Genomic DNA, 23,898 nt, shown 5'->3' with positions numbered 1-23,898 from the left:
TGGAGTGGGTGTAGCCTACTGGGTGGGCATGGCCAGCTCATCAAGGGTGCCTGTGGGGCTGGGCAGGAGTGGGACAGATTTGAGGGTCTCTGGCAGAAGGGGGTGGGACTGGGGCAAATGCCAAGGCATGGTCCATTTCTTCATTCCTCACAAAGGGTGACACCTCCCCAGCATGCACCTAGGGGGCGGGGTCGATGTGGCAGGGGCTGGTTCCTCACTGTTTCTAGACGGCCTTGTGGAGCTACGACTGAATGTGTTTCAGCATAGATGGCCACCACAAAATTGTACATTGGCTCCAGGGCCAAGGCAGTGGGGGACATTCCCTCACTGTTTCCAGGATGTCTTCATGGGCCACATGAAACCACTTCGTGGGCTGCATCCGGCCCCCAGGCCTTTTGTTTGACATGTCTGTGATACAGGAACAAAACAGTCAAATTGCAGGAATCACTTGAGATTCGGTGTTTAGCTTCAGTTGGCTTCTTTTTCACATCAGGTTTAAATTGTACATTGTTGTGAGTTTGAGCACTATCCTTGTGCTATTGATGGGGTTCCCTGATGTGAAGCAGAATAAATCAATGCTCTTTCTCTTCAGGCAAACAGCTTGAATCAAAGTCAAAACAGAGGGCTATCCAAAGCTGGATGTAAACTAAACTCTCAAGAAGTTCCTTTTGAGCCTTGGACCTTTTGAAATGTGAAGAATATTTCCCAAAAGAAAACTAATGATCTGGGGAACAGACCTAAGCCGGACTCAGGAATGAGAGTTACAAGCTTGTCAAGCAGCTGGTCATGTTCAAAAGTTCCACTTTTGTTCATGATGGTCTCATTTTTTTTATGCAAAAGCTATCCCTCAGCCATTACTGCTATCCTGTTGCTTTTACATCTCTGTGATGAATGTGGTCAAAAGGTTGCTACTGACTGTGACATGGATATGATGAGGTCAAGTGCACTTGTACAAAAATCTAACTTTCAAGGCTGAAATGGTGGTAAATTATTTACTACATTTGCTATTTTTTTAAACGAGCTGCCAGAAAGTATATCCCTCAAAAACAGCTGCTGATAGCAGTACAGTCTTAAGTCTCCCTTCCCCACAATGGCAGGGATTTTATTTGCATGAGATCTCGTGCAAAGCTATAACTGCCTCGTGTGGAACCAGCACAACAATTGTATCTGGCTTTTAGCAGCAAGGTGACCTCTGCTTTTTAAGTCCTGTGACACTGTCAATAAAACTGAAACAGAACAGAAACAGCATGTTACCAGCGGAAGAGTGTTGTGGGATGGTATGCAGAGGTGATTCTGACCTTATTTTGTTAAACCCTGCCCAGGTTTTCCAGGCTTTCAGCAAATAACATCTTGATTAAATTTTGAATAACTGAATTTTCAGGTGTAACTCAGGCTCCACCATTGTTATGAATAAGATCCAGAAGCAATTCGTAGCTTGCATTATTGGGATTCTTTGCAGAGATTGAATGCTAATTGTATTTTGGATTTGCTAAAAGGAGATTGCACCAAAATGTGGCAGATAAGATAAAATAAGATAACATAGCCTTTATTGTCTTTTTTTCCCCCCTGAGCACACTGGCCCACATTATGAAATTCTGTTGCCTGCTCTCAAAAGGAAGTATATATCTACCCACACACATACATAACACACATATACATGCTATATACATGCATATACATACACATTTTTTTTAAAAAAAGTAGCTAATGAAACATTCTGAGATGGCTTTTAAGCAGCCTAGCAAGACCACATGAGTTGGTGAAAGGACTGAAGAAGAACACTGATAGTCCAAAAAGTGCTTTTCCAAAAGGCAACTGGGTTTTCTTGGGTTTTTCCTCAAAAACATTTCATTTCTCATCCAAGAAGCTTCTTCGATTCAGAACTGAAGAAGCTTTCTTGGATGAGAAGCAAAATGCCTTCAAGTTAAAAACCAAGAGAACCCAGTTGCCTTTTGGAAAAGCACCCTTGGGACAACCATGACCTGGATGATTGAAACTCTCCATACACAAAAACACTGATATTGTGCAACAACAACCGTAAAAGAAGTAGGAAGCAGAAATGTCTAGAAACTAGAAATGTCAAAGAAGAGTTTCCTTATCATAGCAATGCATCTGATCCAAACAAACATGCAGACCTACTCTTTCTGAAAGGAGACTTCAAGGGATGGGGAATATATCAAAAGAGAAAGCAGGATGGTCACTCAGTTACAAGCCATCTTGTTCTATAGTATCCTGAATAAAATAAAGAAAATAACAAAAATTAACTTTGACAATGTGACATTGTGATATTCTTTCAGTACTTCTCATTCAACAGAAAAAGAATAGAAAATTTGGGGAGACGTAGTTCCTTGTCAAACAGCTAATTATTTATCATTTGCTTTCCCAAACCCTTATTTCCAAGATTTATTAGTCTGGATTTCTGAGATCCTTTTTAGGGATGAACTGTTATATCTTCGTTCTTTGGGCATTGAATGAGGCAAAGTGTTGAAACAGCAACAAGTTTATTAACTCAGAACAGAAGCAGCCCTAAAGGCTGCTGCATAGCTATGTATACAGTTAGCTTCTAGATGGCAACCAATAGGTTTAAAGTAACAGTTTCCCACCCCAAACCTCGTTATCAGCTTGGAGTCAGCCAATCTGGCTTTCAGTAATAGCAACTGTTAAACAATACAGCAATGTAGGTCAGACATTAAGGAAGTGATTTAAAACAGTTATGGCCAGTACATTACAAACGGTATTTACTATGTGGTAGAAGAAAGAAGGGACATTTGAAATTTGAAATGAAAAAAAAAAATCAGAAAGATTGATCCCCCTCACTTGCAAAACTGTCATATTTCTAATTAGGGAAATAATGAAATAGTAAGATTTGGTGCATTCTAAATTATAAATCATTCATGCTCTTACAGATGTCCTCCCACGCCATCCCTTAACAACAGAGGGGAAGAACCTTCTATCTAAATTTGCTGTTTGCATTATAGAGCATTTTCTCTTCTAATGTAGAATATCTGACCTTCTTTTCATATGATCAGTGTTTTTTCATATTTTAGTTCTTTCATCATGAGTCAGAAGGGAACTGAAAATTCATTGGCTTTGTCTGAGTCACATTTTTGAATATTGTACTTTCTGGAAATGAAAAATAAAAGAACTCAGTTCTGGAAGGGGAGAAAATGCTGTTAAATACAGATAGTCAGAGTAGCCCTTGAATTTGATGGTAGTTGAATTAAACAAAATGGATATTCAAAAATTATTTATCAATTTCTGTTGAGGACAAAATAACATTACACTAATGTCTAAAACATTTTACATTCATGCAAATTCTCAGGCCTTCTAAAAGCCCATTTGGCTTCAGATACAACTGGTTCATCATTCCTTCCTTATAAGACACCTTCTACGCACACTTTAAGACATGCATTAATACCATCTATATAATATTTACTGCTTGTCAAAAATGTGTGTGTATCCTGAGCATAAATATAGTATAAACAACCAATAGTAGATAATAAAATATAAGTCATGTTGTAAACTTAAAATACGAGCTCAGTGTAAATGGATACTTATATCTTATAAGAAACCAGAAGCTACAGGTGATCTGCACCCAGGTGGAACCAAGGGAATCTTTGCTACAGAAGAATAAATGGATGCAGGTAGTTCCCGAGTTAAGAATGTTTGACTTTCAGATAACCCCTACTTATGAAAAAGCTGCCTATTACCAAAAAATTTCAGATGGCGTTCTTTTTCCTTAAGCTGATGAACCACTGAAGCCATATAATGTTTTTATGTACTGTTAAAGCCACACATTTTTCAGGAAGGCCGAAATCTTTGCCATTTCCACCAAATAAGAAACTTTAAAAAGCCACTCTTGCAAAGTAGGCAAAGATTCCTTCTTCCAACATTGTGCTACTAACAACCTTGCAGCTGTAATTAAGTTTAACATCAATGTAATATCTTTAGTATCACAATCAGTAACAATACCTAATAAAAACAATTGTGGGGTAAATTTTACCCTTCTTCTAAAAATTCTTTGAATATTCCACCATATCTTAATCCCAAAAACTTTTATATTTTTACACGACCACCAGATATGATAGTATGTAGCATCCAAACATCCGCATCTCCAACATTTAGGCTGTAGATCGGGATACATACGAGACATTCACAAGAGAAGTATGTTGTGGTATGGAGGAAATGGATAGACTTTATACAACATAAGATGGATATTAAAAAATATTATTTAGCTTTTTAATAATTTATATTGAAAAGTTAACTTTCTTGAAAAGCCAATTTTTTTTCTTTCTTATTTTTTTTCTTCTTTCCCTTTTTCTATTTTTTTTCTTTTTTTGTTTTTGTACTTATCTTTTTTTATATATATTTTACTCTTAATTATTTTATAATTTGTTTAAGTAATGTATCTAGATTTACTTATATTTTATATTTTTCTTAAGACTTTTTGAAGAAATTTTAATTAAGCCTATATCCAGCTCTGGGATAGTCGGGGGAGAGAGGGTGAGGGTTGGGGAGGGATGGGGAAAATTGTTTTGTTTTTGTTATTGTAAAATCTTAAAAATTTTCAATAAAAAAAAAGCCACACATTTTTAATGTACAGCTTATTTTCAGCAGTTCATTGTTGAAAGTACGAATTCCAACTTACCTACAAATTTGAGCTAAAGGCAGAATTAGGAATAAAAGTCATTCTTATCTCATGTCTGTCTATGTCTGACCTGAAACAGGGAATTGTTGATGTATGTTGTTTGTTTTTGGTTGAACTAAATCCTTTTTGACTGAGGACTTTCAATCGATTTGTCACATTATCTTAAGTTGTTTAATTTAGGATGGTATACTTCTCTAAACTTCTATAAACCCTCCACTATCAGATCTTGTGTCTGTTGGTCTTGCAAAGTTATGGTCTAGTACTTAATATGCCCTAAAGCCAATGTTTTCAAAGTAGCTAACTTATTTTGTTTATAATTTTTCTTTTGAGCCAAATAAAGAAAAACAAGGATCATCATACTGTTGCCCATATGGAGACAGTAATTAATAAATATATTACAGAGAGACTAATGTGGCCTGTCAGATATAAGGACCTGGAAAAAAATGGAAGATTACTGCATTCTAAAATGTGACTTCCCAGATACTCACCTGAGGGACCCTAGATTTTCCCCAGAAGAAAAATCTAAACTGTGTCCTTCTGTTCTCAGTGGATTTTGTAAGAGTTATGTCACAGTGACCACTCTTACTGGCCTGTCTGCAGTTTAAGGAAAAGGCCCAGAGCTGAAAAGGTTAAAATAAGAATGGGAGAAAGTGGGATGGAGGGGAGAGAATGAGGGAGAACATTTGTCAGTGATATAGAATAATAGTAGTTTTAGGATATATTTGCTCATATAACCTTCAGGCTATTATTACTGTACTTCAGCTGCCCAATGACAAACTTGGTTCCATGAGCTCTGGTCTATGTCATTCAGTTCCAGACTCAAGATGAACAAGTGAGGAAAATCAAAATTACAGATCAGAGCAGAACCGGTAATATAGTTATATCTGTAGGAAAAGTGAGCTTATTACTCCTCATTTCTGACAGGCCAAAGCAGCAATCTAAATATTGCCTTCAGGGTCAGTCTGAACATATAAGCCTCAGACCCTGTCCTGTATAATCTAGTTGGGTAGGGGGATTAAAAGTGTGCAGCCTGAATAAGAGGAAAGGGGTTTTGCCCTCCAATTGCTATGCATCAACTATCTTTTTCTGAGAACATTTTGCAGCTCCACTACTGGAGAAAAATCACAAAATACAAAGACCTGCAAATAGCAGCAGAATGACCATGGTAGAGGAAAGCAAAGATCACCATTTATTGTAACCAATAGTGATATGCACGTTGGGTGTATCTCCAAAACATCTGGAACAACACTTGAACACCATTGGCATTGAAAAAAAATCAAAATCAATCAATTGCTAAAGGCAGCTTTACTTGTAGGAGCTTACATCCTACAATGACATTTTTAACATCCTCAGAAAATGACATCTGCTTATCCTAGGTCCTCGGGAAGAGCTTGATAATGTGGATAAAAATGCCAGATCCTGTCTAAACTCCTGGCTGACTGTGCAACCAACCATCATCATCATCATCACCATCATCATCATCATCATCATCATCATCCAAACACTTATAGCAAGACTTGGGACTGGATATCAAGTCCTGGGTGGAGTAGTTAGAGAAACTGGGTATGTTTAGTTTGGAGAAGTAAAACTAACCATTTTTACTTTTCCAAACGAAGAGTTTAGTTTGGGGAAGAGAGAGCATGTTTCATATATCAAAAAAGCCATACTCTCTGTTGTCTTGAAAGGGATGACCAGAACCAAGGGGTTGAACCTGTGGGGAAGTAGATTCAGGTTATATATGATAGCTGTCAACCAGTGGAAAAAGCTGCCTCTTGAAATGTATGTTCCTTCACTGTAGGTTTTCAAAAATATGTGGAACAGCTTATGAAATGCTTTAGCAGATCCTGCATTGTTCAAGAAATTGAACTAGATGACTCCCAACTTTATAATTCAATGAAAACAATAGATGTGAAATTGGAGGACATGAAGCTTTGAAAATTAAGTCAAATTACAGACTTGGTTTGCTGCTAAAAATGCAAATTATCATACTCAACTTCATACTACTTCAACTTCATTTTGTTTCTGAAAATTAAATATGAATATGCCTTTGGAATAAAAAAAATTTCCCATTTCCATTGTTATTTCTTTAGAAATTTCTATGGTTATTTCAATATTATCCATGTAAATCCTAGAATAACTGTTATGTCCCGAGCCTTGCAAACGGGCTCGGGGCGTTTGCAGGCAGTCCCGGGCAGGTGCAAGCTGCCCGGGACCAGACAGGCTGTCGCCAGCGCCGTGTGCATGCGCGGGTGCTGGCGCAGGAAAAGTAACACATTGACCCTGGAATTGCCTATATAAGAGGCTGGGAGCTTTTGGGTGTTGCTGAAGCCTTCACCTGTAAGTTGAACACAGAATAAAAGGAAACTTGAGAACTACAACTGCTTCTCGTGTCTGCTTTTCGCCAAGGACTCAACACTGGCGATGAAGGTGGGATGCCTTACATCGTCTGGAAAGGAAGAGGTGTAAGCTTACCCAAGTGAGTCCTGAGCAGCGGAACGGAGTTGACTCGGCAGCTACCCACCAATCCAGTGCGCATTCAGGGGTAGGCTGGCTGATAGACCCGTCTCCTGAAGATGGCAAAAATCGGACGGCTTTCGGAGTTCGACGTCTCACATCCAGAGCGGTGGGAGTCCTACGTAGCCAGGCTGGAAAACTACCTCAAGGTGAACCAAGTGAGGGAAGATAGCTTGAAGGCTGCCACCCTGCTGTGTGTCTGTGGTCAAGACGCCTTCGAAATCGCGGAGAACCTCGCAGCACCTGTCCCATTAGAGTCTGTCAACTACGCAGATCTAAAGAAGCTACTGAAGGAGCACTTCCAGCCTAAGATGTCCGTCATCGCATGGCGCCACACTTTCGAGCAGAGGGATCAACGATCCGGAGAATCGGCCAAAGAATACATCGCCGCATTAAGAAAGGCCGCCAAGCACTGCGAGTTCAAGGACCTCGAAGAACGACTGAGGGATCGATTTGTGTGCGGGCTAAGGCATCGAGAGCTACAACAGAGGCTTTTCGCCAAAGAGGACTTGTCTTTCCAAGATGCCTTGAGAGAGGTCACCGCAGAAGAAGCAGCAGGCGGCGCCATCAAGAACATGCGGCCGATCAGGAACAGTCCAGATGTTGCATCCGTGCACCAAGAAGAAGTCCGAGGGAACTCCGAGGAGGATCCGGACGAGGAAGTCGACCGTCTTCACCCCACGAAGGAAGAGAACCAAAAAGAAAGCTCTTCAGCTTCCCTCAAGTGCATCGGCTGTGGAGGTCGCCACAGGAGAGCCGACTGCAAGTTCCGCGCCGTGACTTGCCAGGCGTGCGGGAAACAAGGACATATTGCAGCTGTGTGCCTGGGCCGACGAAAGGTACAACCTCAGGAAGAACTGCACCTGAAAGGTACCAGGGTCCCTAGCCAGAATAGGGTAGGTTTTTGCGCTTCGCGAAGAAGCATCTTTAGGACAGGCACACACAAGCCCATTAAGAAAAAGCTGTCACTCAAGGTGAAGCTACAAGGGGTTCCATTAACCATGGAACTAGACACGGGGTCTGCACTTTCAATCACCTCCTTGCCTACTTTTAGGAAGATTTGTTCCGGCAGTGGAACTCAGGCCAAGTTAAGGCCTTCTGACATTGTGCTAACAGATTTTCAGAATTCGAGAGTGTGTGTTAAGGGGGAGGCCACCCTTACCGTACAGTATAAGAATTTTGAAGGTCCACTAGACCTATTAGTAGTAGGGGGTGAACGAACGAGTCTCATAGGACTTGATTGGTTTGAAGCCTTGGGGATTCACGTCACGGGGCTCAACAGCTTACAAACACTCGACCTACAGGAAGTCTGCAAAGAATTTGCAGATGTCTTCAGCCCCCAGCTGGGCACATTCAAGGGACCCCGTGTCCTTAAAACTAGACCCCACTGTCACTCCCAGTAGAATTAAAGCAAGAAGGGTCCCTTTTGCTTTAAAGAGTAAAATTGACACTGAATTAGACAAACTGATTCAACAGGGAATCCTAGAACCGGTTGATTCCAGTCCTTGGGAGACCCCCATTGTCACGCCTCTAAAGGCAAATGGGGACATTCGCATTTGTGCTGACTACAAATGCACTCTGAATAAGGCATTGCAGCAACATGCCTATCCTGTTCCTGTGGTCAGTCATATTCTGGCCTCCCTCAAGGGGGGCGCGTTTTTGCAAAGCTTGACCTAGCTCAAGCGTATCAACAGCTGCCTGTTGATGATGATGCTGCTATAGCTCAGACTATTGTGACCCACAGAGGGGCCTTTAAGGTAAAAAGGCTACAGTTCGGAGTGAATGTCACTCCTGGGATTTTCCAAAGCGTAATGGAAAACACACTACGGGGCATACCGGGGGTTTGCCCCTACTTTGATGATGTCTTAATTGCAGGGGACTCCACACACATTCTAGCTGAAAGGCTAAGGGCTGTTCTGTTAAGGTTCAGGAAAACAGGCCTCAAGCTCAAAAAAGACAAATGCAAAATTGGGGTGCCTTCTACTGAATTTCTGGGGTTCAAAATTGATGCTGCTGGGATTCATCCTGCTGAATCCAAACTAACTGCCATTTTAGAAGCACCTAGGCCAAAGTCTACTTCAGGCCTTTCTGGGCCTCCTGAATTTCTACAATTCCTTTCTTCCACATAAAGCTAATGCAGCTGAGCCTCTTCACAGGCTGTTAGACAAACAAGCAGTGTGGCAGTGGTCACCAACACATGAGGCTAGTTTCAATGAGGTCAAGGCCTTATTCACTTCTAACAGTGTACTTGCACACTTCAATGAGTCCCTTCCTGTGTGCATCACTTGTGATGCTTCCCCTTACGGGGTAGGAGCCGTCCTGAGCCACCTCAGGTCTGATGGAACTCAGGTTCCTGTTGCATATTACTCCCGAACATTGTCTTCTGCCGAGCGCAACTACGCTCAGATAGACAGGGAGGCCTTGGCTGTTGTTGCTGGAATTAAAAAATTCCATGATTTTTTATATGGCAGGCATTTCACGGTCTTCACTGACCATAAGCCTCTGCTGGGACTGTTTACCACACGTAAACAAACGCCCCAAATCATTTCCCCTAGAATGCTCAGGTGGTCTATTTTTCTGTCTGCATATGATTTTTCATTACTCCACAAGCCTGGGAAAGAGATGGGCCATGCTGATGGCCTCAGTAGACTGCCCCTGCCGGTAGTAGAAGCTGACCCTGCGCCAGCTGTCAACATTCTTTCCATCCAAGCCTTGCCCGAGTCCCCTCTGAATGCCAGGGATGTCGCCGCTGAAACAGGCACAGATCACACACTTTCACGTGTCCTTTCTTGGGTTTTGTCTGGATGGTCAGAGCACTGCCCTAGTCCTGAGTTTCAGAGTTTCTGGTCCAAAAGGAACGCGTTTTCCACTTCTCAGGGTTGTCTGCTTTGGGGAAACAGAGTTGTCATTCCCGCCTCAATGAGGACTAGGACCTTAGATTCCCTCCATGAGGGTCATCCTGGCATTGTTCGCATGAAGGCCCTTGCGCGCAGCCACTTGTGATGGCCTGGGTTAGATAAGGACATTGAGGCTAAGGTACATGCATGCCACCTGTGCCAGCGCTCTCGCCCAGAGATGTCCCAAGCTCCTGTGCATAGATGGGAGGATACACAGTCCCCATGGTCTAGGGTGCACATTGACTACACTGGGCCCTTTCAGGGCCAGTTCTTCTTGGTCCTCGTTGACAGTCATTCAAAATGGCTTGAGGTTGTACCTGTTTCATCCACCACCGCTGCAAAGACTATTCAAGTACTGAGGGGGATTTTTGCTGCACACGGGCTCCCAGATGTCATCGTGTCTGACAACGGCCCTCAATTTACTTCCTCCGAATTCCAAGCTTTCTTACAGGCTAACATGATTCGTCATGCCACGTCTGCACCCTTCCACCCGTCCACCAACTGTATGGCTGAACGCATGGTCCGCATCACAAAGGACGCCTTGAAAAGACTCACCTATGGGGACTGGCATCACAGGTTGGCTGACTTTCTCCTTTCTTACCGAACCACACCGTCCACTTCTACAGGGAGAAGCCCAGCTGAACTTCGCTGGGGGCGCAAACTTACTACGAAGCTTGACCGGTTGCACCCGGACAGACTGCCTTCATCTTCCTCACATCCTAGGGCACCCAGACAACTACTTGTGGGTGCCCCGGTTTGGGCTCGCAATTACGGGCCTGGTCATACATGGGTCCCCGCTTCTATTTCCAGGGTCACAGGTCCTCTATCCTACGAGGTAGCCCTGGACAACGATCGTGTCCTGCGTCGGCACATCGACCAACTCCGCCCTAGGCGGGATCTTCCAGATGAGACTCCTGGGCCTTTTCCAGGGGGGGAGGGGGACCCTTTAGAGCAAAGGGAGGGGCACGAGCTGCTGCCCACCTCCAATGATGGAGCCACAAATGGCCCATTCCATGATTCTGCGAGAGCCCCAAACAGGAATTCTAAGAGCCTACCCAACTACCAGGCACTCACGCCTACTCCAGCCAGGGAGTCACCCCGGGGGTACAATCACTATTCACCTGCACAGCACAGTACTCCAGTCAGGGAGGATACCCGGGAGCATCCCAATAAATCATACCCCGCAAGAGAGCTGGCACATAAGTCCCAGAGTTGGCCTGACCTTACCCCAAGTCCTACAGGGGGTCAACCTTACAGGGAGGTGGTCGAGGAACCAAGTCCCGACCGCAACACCTCTAGCCCAAATCAGGGAGCAACTGAGTTTTGGGAAGGTACAGAAACCCACACGAGCCCGGACACAGAACAGGGTTTGGGGAATGGACAGCCTCCTGACAGGTCTTGGACGGACCTAGGAGGTCCTACAGAGACGCCCAGCAGTGGCTATCACTTCAAGGGGCCCGAGGGCCTACAGCTAGGCAGGTCAACCAGGTCACAAAGTGACAGAAGCCCTGGCTTGACGAGCCCGGTGGGCGAGCAAGCAGGCCAGGCATTGGGGCACAGTCCTTGGAAGGCACCAAGGCAAGATAAGGAGAACAGGCTCACATCTCCCTTCAGTCAGGGAACACCTGTCAGAAACCCAGAGCTGAGAAGGTCACAGAGAGCAAGGAAATCTCCTAAGTACTTAGAGGATTACATAACATTGCTGGCTAAACAAAAGCCAGTAAACAGTAGGAGCACTGGGGAGTAGAACATTGCATTAAGAAATGATTGTATGGTGGTAGTAGTTTTAGCCCGGGGGTAAGGGGTGTTATGTCCCGAGCCTTGCAAACGGGCTCGGGGCGTTTGCAGGCAGTCCCGGGCAGGTGCAAGCTGCCCGGGACCAGACAGGCTGTCACCAGCGCCGTGCGCATGCGCGGGTGCTGGCGCGGGAAAAGTAACACATTGACCCGGGAATTGCCTATATAAGAGGCTGGGAGCTTTTGGGCGTTGCTGAAGCCTTCACCTGTAAGTTGAACACAGAATAAAAGGAAACTTGAGAACTACAACTGCTTCTCGTGTCTGCTTTTCGCCAAGGACTCAACAATAACCATTTATGGATTGCTAAAAAACAACTCTCAAGAAGTATGAAGCCTTCACAAAGAGGGCAGAAGAAAAAAAATGATTGGTATAAAATGGATTCATGACAATTTATATGTGTAAATGTACATTTTTGAAGTGATTGTGAATCATGAAATAGAAACATGTTATACCTTGTTGTTCAGCAAACTGCCCAATGATTCATGAGACTGTTGCTTCGTAGGCCACCCAGATGTTAAGTTTGGTTAGCTATCTTCAAGAATCTAGATTAAAATAGGATATCCCTTCAAAGACACATGGTCTTCAAACAAATGCTTTTCCTATTTGATGGAGGCCTATTCTCTGTAAAGGAGAAGAAGAAGTCTCCCTCCTAATCCATGATGGGGAGCATAATTGATTATGGTAATTTTTAGCACTGGATCAGGGAATAATGATTGGCATACTTATGACATCCATTGTTTATTATATTCATTCCATTCATTAGGCTTCCTTGTGAGAATGCACAGCTTATGTGAACTTAAAAGCCCTCCAAAACTAACATGCCCTTTTGACTTCTAACATTTGACAAAATTTGCAAGCAAAATTCTTGTTGCAGGGATAAAGCCAGCCAAGTTTCAGACAAAATAGTTTTGGTCTTAGGCTTCTTTCTATGCTACTTCTGTTTTGTTTTAAAGAAAAGTGCCTATAATTTTAGGGAGGGAGTGGCAAAACTTCATGGCATCAGTAGTTTCTTGCATGGCAATAAAGTTTAATGTCAGACATTGAATTAGAAGAATATTTACACAAAATGATTCTTTATGGTTTTAGGGTGTCATTTTACAAATCTTTAATTATTGGTATGATTTGCTGGAATAAATGAACACGATTATTTTTTTAAAAAATAATGTTATCTAATTTGAATCAATGTTGAGGCAAGAGACATGGGAAAGGAGACAATATTTCCTACATAACTAAACCACAATACCCCCCCCCAAAAAAAAACTTCAAAAACTGTATCCCAGATAACAGAAATGATATATTAACCTATAGAACAGGCAGAGAAAATGTGGTTCATAGCCAAAATATACCCAGGCATTTTCTTCTGCATGTATCAGTTCCTTTTTACAAAATGCAATTGTTTATTTATTTATTTTTAAAAAAGACAATTTGGCATGCTGCAAAGTGCCAGCCTTCAGCACTGTCTTTATTTAGAAGAATGCCTCTTGATTCCATGAACTCCCTGAAGCAAACCCAGCTATTTGCCTTCTAGTAACTGTTTAGTCACCTCCAACATGGCAGCCATTTTATGTATGGTTAGAGCTGGGGTTAATCGCAAACACTCCCCCCTAACAATAACTGACATTTTGTGAAATAACAAAATTCATGCTCTCAAAACTCCAAATATTGTAACCAAACTGAAAACTCAAATGAGTATTTGAGGAAGAAATAGAAGACTTAAACATTTCCCATCAATTCTGAAATTTAAAGATGTCTCTGAATCTCTTCCGGGAAAGAACTTTTCCAAAGTTTACTTACCAAAAAGGAACAGTTGTATATGAGAAGCAGTGAACCCATTCTCCCATGCTTGTATGGACTCCTAAAATACACAAGCCTGACATACCTCTCTGTCCAATTATATCATTACCAGGGATCCCTATCTAGAACATTTTGAAAGAATTGACAAAAAAGCTTGGCCACCTCACACTGGGAAGCAAATATTCCATCAACTCCCCCCTACAGTGCCTTCAAAGAATCAACGATATGACAATAAATGAAGATGAAATCATGGTCTCATTTTATGCCATAGTCCTTTTTTTAGTTCCATAGACCTAGAATTAGCTAGCCCAATACACGAAGAATGACCCACCCAGACTCAAAGATTTTATCAACCTCTGCCTAACCACATACTTTCAATTTGATGGAGAAACCTTTCAACAAATCAAAGGTGTACACCGACAACAGCTATATAATGTGCAAAAGAGACAACCAACAAGCCAAAAAGGGAGCAAAAAGGTCAAAACACCTGCCCACCAGCAATCAACACCCAGATAAGAATAAATTAACACTAAGATTAACATCAGACTAATAATCAAAAAGCAAACTTTACTCAAATATTAACAGACTAATAATCAAAAAGACAAACTATAAACAGGCCACCCCCCACTCCAGCACCAAGACTACTCCCACCAATACCGACAGGACACATCACTAGAGTATAAGTTGACAACAAACCCTTCTCCCAACTGTTATGGAGAAAGTTAGTGATCCAGGTCATGGTTGTTCCAAAGGTGTTTTTTTTCAAGAGGCAACTAGACTTTCTTTGTTTTTTTCTTGAAGACATTTTGCTTCTCATCCAAGAGAACTGAAGAAACTTCTGGGATGAGAAACGAAATGTCTTCAAGGGAAAACAAAAAAAGTCCAGTTGCCTCTTTTTTTTTTTTTTTTTAAATCACCTTTGGGACCTTCTCCCTATTAGCACTGATGATGTCACCTAGCTTAGGCAATGAAATGTCTGCAAGAAAACAATCAAGCTGAGAGAGCACCAAAGACCCCTCATTTAAACCATGAGCTACAAACATTCTCCTTTATTGAAAAGAGCTTTTCATTAATTTCTGAAAAGCACTGCCAATGAAAAAGCCCCAGAGAGGAGCTTTGCTCAAGATATTTCCCTCAGGATTTAATGGAAATGAGGAAACAGAAATGACTGTACAGTATACCTCCCAGCTACATAAAAATGGAGCAACACCTGACTCTTCCAATGAAAATCTCTCCAAAATTCTCTTCTTCTTTGAAATAATTCCTAAAGCAAATCCTCTTTCATATACAACTGAACAGCATTTAGCTAAAAAAAAAAAAGTAAATAATTTTTCTTCCTTGAATTTAAATAATCTGTGCTAATAAACAGTATGATTCTAATGAGGTATTTATTGAACTAAGATGCTCTAGAAAGTGAACTAGAATAATGCAGATCAAAGATCAAAATCTTTAACAATAGCAGGGACTGTTATCAAAGGCATTAAGAATCTACATTCCCATAAAGTTCTGGCAATGACAGGAATGATCAATCCAGTCTTGCATTGGACACTATTGCTTCCAGTCCTCTATATCATCTGGCTGTTTCTCTGGACATTATATAGGGATAAAGTGTAAAAATTTGAGGGAAGGGGAATAGAAGATGATGTGGAATTTGAATTCCTTTGTTTTTATTGAATGGCAAGGAAAGATTTCAAAAAGCATAGACCAGTGATGGCAAACCTTTTAGAAACCAAGTACTCAACTGCAATCTCAAACCCATTTATTTATCACAAAGTGCAGGGCTGCATCAGTATTGTGTGCCCTCAGAGGGAGCAGGGGGCATGGCCCAGTAGGTGGGCATGGTTTTGGTGGTCACAGCAGACATGGGCATGGCTGGGGTGGGCCATCTCGATGTTGCTTGTGGGGGGACACCGGTGGGGGACGGGCAGGGTTGGGGGAGATCCAGGGGGTCTCTGGTGAAGGGGAGGTGGGTAGGAAGCTCGTCCTATGGGATGAGGCAGGGGGCAGGGCAGGCATGCCATTGCTGCAGGGCAAGGCAAGGCGAGGCAGGGGCCGGGGTGGCTGCTGCCTGACACCATCGGTCCCTGGACACAGAGGCCAGCAAGCGCATGGGAGCTGATGGTGGTCATAGCAGCCACAGCCTGCCAGCTCCTCGATCAGTGCCAATACCATGCCAGTCCTCCAACAGTAGGCGGAGCAAGGGAGGGGGGAGGCACGTGATGCAGATCGCTAGATGCGCCCACTCCATCCCATCTGTTTTTGTTTGTGGTTGGAGAGCAGGTCACTGCTGGTCTTCTCCTTGGCCCCCTCACAGATCTTGCCCTTGGCCTGCATGTGGAGTCTGTTCTCCTTGCGCACCCAACGCACCTTGGGCCTGCCTTGGGCCGCCACCGCCAGCAGCTCACACAGGTCCATTAGGCTGCCATCACCGCCTGGAGCAGCAGCCCTGCCGAGCACAAATGAGGCGAAGTGGCTGGATAGCAAGCTTGAGTAGAGGTGGTAGAGCATGCCCATGCCCAACAAGCCAAAGATCACCCCGAGCGGGGAAAGCTGTATCCCCATTGGTGCCATGGCCCCCAGTCCCACTAGGATTGTGTGCCTCCCCCCATTTTTGCTGGTCATGAGTGGCCATGATGCTGATGGGGATCTGGCTTTCCCTGTTTGGGGTGGCCTTTGGCTTGCTGGGAATGGGCGTGGGCATGTTCTACCACCTCTACTTGAGCTTGCTGGCTTCTTCATCTCCTTTGTGCTGGGTGGGGCTGCTGCTCTGGGTGGTGGTGGCCTAATGGATCTGCACAATCTGCTGGAGGTTGCAGCGCACGTGCCATAGGTTCGCCACCACTGGCATAGATTATAGGGAAGCTTTTTTTCCTGAAATCTCCACTCTTAAAACCAAAATAGCATTAGCCCTTAGACTTATATACCACTTCACAGTGATTCACAGCCCTCTCAAAGTGGTTTACAGAGTCAGTGTATTACCCCCAACAATCTGGGTGCTCATTTTACTGACCTCGGAATGATGGAAGTCTGAGCCAATCTTGAGCCGGTGAGAATCAAACTCCCAGCAGCCAACAGTCAGCAGAAGTAGCTGCAATACTGTATTCTAACCAGTGTGCCACCACGGCTTAGAAATGACAGGATTTCTGCTCTAGACTGTTGGATTTTTGGTACAGGTCCATATTTCAATACTAAAACACTGTATAAGAGTAATCCCTAAAGCTAGCAGAGGCACAAAAAGAACCCAGTTAGTTGTACTTACATCCATCTATAATGACACATTTTATTTTAGTCCATAATTGAGCCATTCTGAATGCAGCATACTTCCCATTTCTATCAGCTATAAGTATGCTTGAGTTCATTCCATATCTATATAATAAAAGCCCAGCTGCTCTTTGTTTGGATATGTACCGCTTTAGTTCTCTTTTTGTAAAATGGATCTGTGAAAGAAAGATAACAGCATTGTGTCCAAATTGTCGGAGACATTATTTTTAAGAGAAAAATACAACAAAATGTTAGCTAGATGTTTACCCTTGACATGTGAAGTTTTTTATATGTCAAAGATAATTCGCTGCAGTGGTGAATGGTTGAACCATTCTGTAAAGACCAGCCAGCTCTATGGTAACCTGAATCTGGTGCCTGGAGCAAAAGATTGAGCATAGATGTCCCTTCCACAATGTTTCAGGTTTTCCCTTATCACAGCTTCTTTTAGATAAAAACAATACACCGAATAACTGGCTAAAGCAAAGCAAGCATCCCAACACAGCCAGGTTTTGTGCTGCAAATGTTTTTAGGACTGATTATTGTGTAAAGCAACATTCTGGACCCATTCTGACAGTTAGAACCCAAAGCATCTGCAGAAGATGAGAAGTATATTTTGGCCTCTCTATTTAAGATCAAGCAGCAGAATCAACTTTTTCTTGACATTTCCTGAAATCTAAAAAGTGCTAGCTGCCAACTGGAAAGCTTCTATACAGTGAAGTTGTAATATTCTGATCAAGTAGTATCTGTTTGAAGGATCTGAAATTCCTAAATGTTTCTGGGAAGTGACATGCAGCATTTCTCTTTTTCTGGACTTTTAGAAAGGCAATCTGTCTAGAATCAAAATAAACAGAACTGCCTATGTTGTTCTCAGATGCTTATTTAATTAGGAGACTAAGACTTGAAATACTTCACTTTCTCTTTTTAATTAATCACTTTAGGAGGTTTCCTCTTTTTTAAAAAAATAACTTACAAAATAGTTTTGAAAATGGACTGAAAAAAAAACCAGAATGAATTTTATGAGAGATATGCATTTTTTCCGCTTATGAAATAAAAGGCCAAGATTTTGAAACATAGCTAACAAGAAACTGAGCTAGTAGTTTCAGGCAGCTGTGAAAAAAGTTGTGTGAGAAAATATAAAACTTGGAAAACAATTGTTCCACTTTATTCTGCCCTGGGCAGAATAATTTGGGCCAGTGTTTCTCAACCTTGGCAGCTTTCAATTTGGTGGACCACAACTCCCAGAATTCCCCATCCAACAACAGCCTGGGGGCCATACTGTAAGAAGGATAGAGAAAAAATAGAACAGATTCAGAGTATCTATAAAGGAATGTCAGAGGACTATGTAGAGACCTGAAGAAACTGGGAGTGATCAGGCTCAAAGAGAGAATACTCACAGAGGATATAATAACTTTTTTTTTCATATACAAAAGGAGGCCAAGTTCTTTTATCTGTTATTTCAACATGTAGGATAAGGACTCATTGTTTTCAGTTACAGAAAGGGAAGTTCTTACTGAATACTCCTAGTGGAAGGAGTGGTTAAATAAGGGAACCAGTCACCCATTACCGTGGTGGAATTCTCTTCACTGGAAGTGTTTCTGGAGGGGCTGGATAGTAATTGATTGGAATGCTTTAATCTGAGTTCTGCACTGGGTTGAGGTGAGGAGAAAGTCAGATGGTCTAGAAAACAACTAGCAAATAGGAAAGCCTGGTGGTGCTGGAGGCTTTAATTGCTCCTGGTGGAGCAATTAAAGGAGGCTAGCCAGGGAACCATAAAGTTTGTGACAGCTCTTGAGCAACAACTGTGGAAAAAAAGAGCACGGCCCCAGAACTGGAAAAAGTTGGTTTATTTCCCAATTCCTAGAGAGGGAGATTTAAAGGAACATACGGCCATCTAGCTAATATAGATATGTAAGAGAAACAGCAAGAGAATATTAAAAATAGCTTCACTTTTTACAGACAATTTCAAAACTTTTGATAATATTTATCGTTCAGGGCTTTGGAAGTCTCTCAAAGCAGTAGATAACCACAACATCTGAGTTTTTTTTAGAAGAAATATATACAATAACCAGAAAGCCACAGTGACCCACAGGGTAGGGAAACCAATTTCCCTACCTTGTCACTACCCTTGCATGGAGGCTGTAGGGACCTGGAATGGGGGGGGGGGGGACAACAGAATTTGAATGAACTATGGCAAGACCGAATGGCTTGGGGTGTGTGGAACCTCAGATCTGGGTTTTTGTCATCCTTAATTCTGGATGGGATTGCATTAGGGACTCAGACCCACTTTGTAACTTAGGGGGTTCTCCTGGAATCATGTCTCCTGCTCAAAGAGCAGGTGGCAGATGTAATTGGGAGAGCTTTTGCACAGCTCTGATTTGTTCATTAGATGCAACCTTTCCTGCATCATTGACTCCCTGCGCTCAGTTACTCAAGTTCTAGTCACCTCTTGTCTGGACTATTGCAGTGCGCTCTACATAGAGCTACCCTTGAAATCCATTCAGAAGCTTCAACTGGTGCAAAGTGTAGCAGTGAGACCAGTCTTTGGGGCCCCTAACATGACCCATATTACACCTCTGCTCCATGAAATTCAGTGGCTACTGGTCTGCTTCTGAGTGCAGTTCAAGGTGTTGGTTATGACCTTTAAACCCTTAATGACATAGGTCCAGGTTACCTGATGAACTATTTTGTCCAGTGGTGGGATTCAAATATGTGAACAACCGGTTCTCTGTGTGGATGCCACTTTCAGAAGTCCATTCTGGGCCTGGGCAACAAAAAATTAACTACTGGTTCTACCAAAATGGTGCGAACTGGCTGAATCCCACCACTGACTTTATCCCACTAGGACAAGTCTGGCCTACTTATGCCAGCAGATTGGTCCAACTACAGATCCCATTGGTCAAAGAACTCTGACTTCTGGGAATCCAGAAGAAGATCCTTTTCTGCCACAGTGCCTGCCCTTTGGAATATACTCCTTTCTAGGTAGGTTCTGCCTCCACCATCCTATCCTTCCACAGGAGCCTGAAGATCTGGCTCTGCCAGTTGGCCTGGGGACCAAATGAAGGTAGAGGCGGATTGAAGGCAGATTTCCCCTCCCTCCTCTTTTGCTCTTTGCTCTCCACCCTTCCATCTTTTTGCTATCGTATTGCTGTATTCTTGTTTTCATCTTCATTGTTTATTTTATTATCCCATTATTTTATTTTTGTTTTGTTTTTGATAATCTAATAACACAAGAATGGTTTACCATTGGAAAAGGAGTCAGATAGGACTGCTATACTTGTATAACTTGTTCAATTTCTACACTGAATATATCATTTCGGCTTTTGGTCCAGAAGAGGAAAAATCAGTGAAAACAATATCAAAATCTGAGATCGGTAGACACCACTACATTGGTTGCAGAAACTGAGAGTGACTTAACAGCAATTATTCTAAAAACGAAAACAAGCAAAACTAGGAGAGTGAAAAGGCAGAGCTTTCCTTGAATGTTAAAAAATACTGGTGGAAAAAGTGAGCAATTTAAGACGAGAAAGGAGACAATAGAAATAGTGGATAATTACCAGATTAAACTGGAGGAACAATACTGGAGGAAATCATGTAGAAGATGGCAGAATTTCTGAGATGCAGCCCTCATGGACAGCTTACTTCTTTGGTCAGCTTGCCTGGCAATGGGAGGTGTTCTAGGTTTAGGCAATTTACAACTGCCCAAGGACAAATCTAGCTGAACAGGTTGGAGTTTATAGGTCACGCTGCTTTCCCCAAGGCTGCCAAAGGGTTGCAATTCCTTCTGACCCGGGGGCCATTAAACAGGATGCAGAAGTTTCCTTCTGCCTCTAATGCAAATCTCAATACTTATTTAGCCTTTCAGAGAGTATTACCTTTTTATGGTCTCTTTGATTAGAGGCTTTGCCCTCCCATTCATCGTATGTGTCTCTAGATGTTTGTTTTCATATAGGTTTGTCATCAGATGGCAGGACTTGTCTCTCATCTCATGTGATAGAGAAGTTTCTCTGGCATCTGGCCTTATTCGCCGACATTTGAGCAACCTCTGATAAGCTGTCCGGAAGTCCCTATTCAGTGCAGCATACAAAATGGGGTTCAGAGCCGAGTTGGCATAACCCAGCCATAGGACAACAGTCATTAGTCGGTCACATACTGCACCCATCACACCTCGGTATGTGAACACAGTAAAATAGGGAAACCAGCATACAATGAAGGCGCTCATCACAGCTGCAAGGGTCACAGTGGCTTTGTGTTCTTTCACTGTGGGCAATATAGTTTTGTCAGTCTTGCAGCAAGTGCTGTGGTTGATCCTCTTAGCTTGTTCCCTGGCTATTTTAAATATCCGGTAGTAGGTAGTGCACATGATAATTAAGGGGAAGTAGAAAGTTAGCAAGCCATCCACCAAAACGTATGAAGTATTGACCTCCAGTTTGCACTCTTGCTTCCCATTCATTTGGATCTGGTTCTGGATAGTCATGTCTTTGGTATTCCATCCCAAACTGATGGGTAAGAAAGAAACCATAAGGGACACTACCCAGATCAGGATCAAAGCTACAATGACTCGTAAAGGAGTGACCACAGTGCTGTAGTGGAGGGGTGCCGTAATAGCATAATAGCGATCGAGACTAATGACGAATAGATTGAGAATGGAAGCGGTGCATAGCATGACATCCAAACTAACATAGACATTGCAGAAAGTAACGTTCAGGAGCCATTCATGGGAGGAAATCTCATAAATGGCTGAAAAGGGTAAAACCAGTAGGCCTAGTAGTAGGTCTGTAAAGGCCAGTGAGACAATGAAACAATTAGTTAGGCTGCGAAGCCGTCGATTGAGATAGACAGCCAAACATACCATCACATTACCACACACAGTCACAACAATGAGAACTGTGAGAACAGCTCCAATCAGCACCTTTTCCAAAAGGCAGAGAGAACCATCTGTAACGTTTGTGGAATTCATGCTGACTTCACAAAGTAGTATCACTTTTCGTCCATGCAGATTCCTGTGACAGCTGTCACACAAATACTTAGGAAGGATGCTAGTCCAACTATCTTCTTTCACCCATCTCACAATTGGTTCCCAGGTTCTAATCAATGAGATAGTATCAGGAAGACAGCTGGCTCTGAGCAATTGGGTAACAATCAGATGCCTTCTCCCATTACGTAGCTATGAGTACAGTGAAATAAACTGGATCCTGTTCATTTTTCCCCAGAGGAATCTTTGCTTGGTTAATAATTACAAAAAAAAAAAAAAAGGGCTAGAACATTCATTAATAATGTTCTTAAAAATGCATGACAATTTTTGGGAGAATAGTAGTTGATCATTATTTATCAGTCCATGATGGGGAAATGAAATCTCCACATTTAGCAGCAGTATACATCTGAGATCAAGTTACACAGAAGGACTGTCATTTTTACACACTGATTTGTAGATTTCCTGGAAGTATTTGTTTGGCTTCTATTTAATCTGGTTGCAGTAAAGCGCCTTTCTTTCTTCAGTTTCCTTTGGTTTGGGCTGCAGCCTCTTGTTTTTCATCACTCTTCATCACTCATTTCTTCTTTTCAGTGAGGTGGTTAATGTATGTTGCTTGAAGTTTTAGCAACCAAATATTGCTTCATACATCACATCAAAGAAGAGCTGGAAAAGTCCTGGAATTTTTTTTTTTTTTTAGTAATGTTTCTATTTAAAATTCTTCCAAGGTAAGTAGGAGCAGTTGAAGAGTAGGAGGACATATTTCATGCCTTTCCTTGGTAGAACCTGAAAGGAAGAATTAAGAATTAAGTCCTGTATAAAAGACATAAATCTGCCATATAATAGGTAGTTACATCTGTACAGAGGTGTAAATGTATATACATGTATATAATAATGTACCAAAACTATCTGCTGAGTCTGGCAGAATTCTTTCTTTTTCAGGATATTAAGAGAAACATATTTTTAAGCAGAGAAATTTAGGCGCCTCAGAGATGATTTAACTAAGTATGCCAGAGACTGAACACATGCGAAGTAGAAGATCTTTCCTAAATGACCTAAGATAGGCATTTATTTTATGGATATCTGGATAATTATTTACAGGAATTTCAATTGTTCCCTTAAAAACCCAAGCCACAACAGAACTACTATCATTACTACTACTACTACTACTATTACTACTACTACTTCTACTACTACTACTACACATAAATGCACAAACTAATAGTTTACCCAGGTATCACTGTATGGTTTGAGAGACACTATATCACTGCAATTACTAAAAAGACCTAGCATGGAGCTGGTGAGGTTAAAGGCAACAGTTAACTCATCACTGGAAAGAAACAGGAGAAGAGATGGAAAAAACAGAATTCAAGGTTTTCATTATTAAGCATGTGAAAATATAAATGCTTCTTTTTAGTCAGGACCAAATTTGCAGGGTAGGTAGATACTTATGAAGGAAAAAAAAGATGACAGTCTTCACAGAATCAGTGCAAAGATCTTGTACTTCTGGCTTAATATTTCTGTTTTTCTCTAGTGGGGAATGAAATTTCCAGAAACACTAGATTATTGGAAACAGATGTAGGCTGCCAAATTTCATAGAAGACACACACACATACACACACACAAACCTACAATAGGTTTCTTCCTAAATTCCATAGAAATCTGTGTTTTTGAGCTATAGTCCTTTAAGTTGAATGAAGTTCATATGAAAACTACACGTTTATGAAAAGTGTATATGACATTTCACAGAAATCATTGTTAGGGTTTGAAGCAGCATGCTTTTAAAACCATACATTTACACATATATGACTTTTTTGCTTTTTCCCCCTGACTGAATATGTTGCAACATGAAATAGAAAGTATCTTATCATGAAAAATATTCATAATTCAACAGGAAGTTGCAAGGAATAATGAACAACCTTTCTGATTATTGTGGAATTTGATGGCAAGGACAAGACATTATCTTGGTAGTAGTGCCATTAAAAAAAAAAAAAAGCAACAAAGCCAACCACTTATCT

At 42.0% G+C, this 23,898-nt stretch overlaps 1 protein-coding gene across 3 annotated transcripts in view; it reads right to left on the bottom strand.

The window, feature by feature from the left end:
* The window catches only part of HRH2 (histamine receptor H2), a 64,493-nt gene that overhangs the window by 5,553 nt on the left and 35,042 nt on the right, over positions 1-23,898 (bottom strand). Inside the window, exons 2-6 of one of the 3 annotated variants that reach the window (XR_005555105.1) lie at positions 20,784-22,666; positions 16,910-17,087; positions 5,137-5,268; positions 3,011-3,123; positions 2,140-2,232 (exon numbers count right to left, since the gene is read on the bottom strand). Coding sequence is in view for 1 of the 3 variants with exons in the window: in XM_039330451.1 (XP_039186385.1) it covers positions 20,784-21,868 (1,085 nt within the window). In the remaining 2 variants the exon portion in view is untranslated. The remainder of the gene's footprint in view (positions 1-2,139; positions 2,233-3,010; positions 3,124-5,136; positions 5,269-16,909; positions 17,088-20,783; positions 22,667-23,898) is intronic. The other 2 variants (XR_005555106.1, XM_039330451.1) reach the window with 2 other exon arrangements.

Source organism: Crotalus tigris, unplaced genomic scaffold (genome assembly GCF_016545835.1).
Source record: "Crotalus tigris isolate CLP2741 ecotype Arizona unplaced genomic scaffold, ASM1654583v1 scf7180000024427.8105951120:4207309, whole genome shotgun sequence".
In the NCBI taxonomy this organism is placed as follows: domain Eukaryota; kingdom Metazoa; phylum Chordata; class Lepidosauria; order Squamata; family Viperidae; genus Crotalus; species Crotalus tigris.
This window is presented reverse-complemented; position numbering and strand designations above follow the sequence as displayed.